General features: G+C 33.9%; 1 protein-coding gene across 1 annotated transcript in view; it reads left to right on the forward strand.

Moving 5' to 3' along the window:
• Positions 1 to 2,231, forward strand: part of LOTGIDRAFT_95029 (hypothetical protein) — a gene marked incomplete at both ends in the record, with an annotated part of 10,774 nt that extends 8,543 nt beyond the window's left edge. Inside the window, 2 exons of the mRNA XM_009065209.1 lie at positions 1,415 to 1,545; positions 2,103 to 2,231. Coding sequence (XP_009063457.1) covers positions 1,415 to 1,545; positions 2,103 to 2,231 — 260 coding nt within the window. The remainder of the gene's footprint in view (positions 1 to 1,414; positions 1,546 to 2,102) is intronic.
• Between the last annotated feature and the right edge of the window lie 46 nt (positions 2,232 to 2,277).

Raw genomic sequence — 2,277 nt, forward strand, 5'->3', positions numbered from 1 at the left:
GCGTTCATTTTTTTGCTCGTAAACACTCTAGAAAGCACAATTCTTGATGGATTTTGACGAAACTTGGCATGAGTGTTTGTTATCACCCAAGGTTAAACCCTATTGAAAATCAGAAAAATATTTAGTATGAGTTATTGCCCTTGTTCTTGAAAACGCGTTCAATTTTTAGCTCGTAAACACTCTAGAAGGCACAATTCTTGATGGATTTTGATGAAACTTGGTGTGAATGTTCGTAATCACCCAAGGTTAAACCCTATTGAAAATCAGAAAAATATTTAGTATGAGTTATTGCCCTTGGCGTTCAATCTTTAGCTCGTTTAACGGATTTTGACGAAATTTCGCATGAATGTTTGTTATCACCTAAGGATGAACCCTATTGAAAATCAGAAAAATCGAAAATATTTAGTATGAGTTATTGCTTTTGTTCTTGAAAACGCATTCAAGTTTTATCTTGTAAACATTCTAGAAGGGACAATTCTTGATGGATTTTAACAAAACTTGGCATGAGTGTTTGTTATCACCCAAGGTTAAACCCTATTGAAAATCAGAAAAATATTTAGTATGAGTTATTGCCCTTGGCGTTCAATCTTTAGCTCGTTTAACGGATTTTGACGAAATTTCGCATGAATGTTTGTTATCACCCAAGAATGAACCCTATTGAAAATCAGAAAAATCGAAAATATTTAGTATGATTTATTGCCCTTGCTTTTGAATACGCGTTCAATCTTTAGCTCGTTATCACTCTAGAAGGCACAATTCTTGAAGGGTTTTGAACTTGGTGTGAATGTTCGTAATCACCCTAGGATGAACCCTATTGAAAATCAGAAGAATTGAAAAATATTTAGTATGAGTTATTGCCCTTGTTCTTGAAAACTCTTTCAAAGTTAGCTCTTAAACACTAAAAGGCATGATTCTTGTTGCATTTTGACAAAACTTGGTTTTATTAATCAGTCCCGCGCTGAAGGTTGAATATTTCATAAATCAAAACTGCCAGTGGGCGTATATTGCCTGGCAAGCTATCTTTTTTTTGCTTTCTTTACCAGTTGATAAGCAAAATCGTTACAGCCCGATTTCACTAGCCATTGTGGCTTAACACTGTCGTCACTTCCATGGCGTCATCAAAGAAATATATAGATGTATAGGGCTTTGGGTATCATTACCCTTCTCACGTGGAACATTTGACGTCATCGGTTACAAATGCCTATAAAAATGTAAATAACAACAGAAAATGCCTATAGACTGAACATTCATGGGGGTGTATTTTTTGTCAATCACAGTCTTAATATAAAAACGTTTTTCGCTCAGTATCGAAAGTTCGTTTTCTTGATGTGTATCATAATGACCGCGTTACTTGATAACGGAAACCAAAAATAGTTTTCCAAATAATCTAATTGAGTGTCTATCTTTCTTCTAGGAGAACTTATGACAGCCATAAGGACAAAAACAAATCTACATTTCGGTTTGTATCACTGTCTGTATGAATGGCTCAACCCTCTGTACATTAATGATAAAGCGAATAACTGGAAGTCATATGATTTCGTTAGGGTAAGTATTAGTTAGTAAATTGATGTTTTCACAGTCAACATTAAAATAACAAAATAAAATAACTACAAAATAATCCCGAGATTCACATCTAAATTTATGTGGAAATAATAAATTAAACACATCGGACGTTCGATGAAATTTAATTCAGGGTAAAACTGAGGTAAAGTTAGGCATTGTATCTATAACTTGATATTATTTCCTCTATAACTTAATATTATTTCGTATGAATTTTACTTCGACGCCCTGGTGGCTTCAATAAAGCTATAAAATCGTTGTGACAGAGCGGAGTTCAAGGCTTTGTTTCATTCACTGAGGTCGACGAAAGCTTCCTTTGATGTAATTGTGACAAATATGTGATAATGTATAATAGCTCATGTATGCAATGCTATCCTCACATTTAGTTTTCAAGTTTGTACACGAATCATCAACACATACTGGTGATGTATCGGTGCTTCTGATAATTTTTAACATTCAATGTCGGTGTGTTTATCTGAAATTGCTTCTGTTTAGTGGCCTATATCAATTTTATATATGTACATTTTGTTCATTATATTTAGACTAAAGCTATGCCTGCCCTTTATGAGATAGTTAATAAATACCAACCTGATATTGTATGGTCTGACGGGGATTATGAAGCTCCTGACACATACTGGGGATCTACCGAGTTTCTAGCATGGCTTTATAATGACAGGTATATCTATTACTGCTTTGTTAAAAAATGAAAAGAATAAT

This window comes from Lottia gigantea, assembly GCF_000327385.1.
Source record: "Lottia gigantea unplaced genomic scaffold LOTGIsca_689, whole genome shotgun sequence".
Classification (NCBI taxonomy): Eukaryota; Metazoa; Mollusca; class Gastropoda; family Lottiidae; genus Lottia; species Lottia gigantea.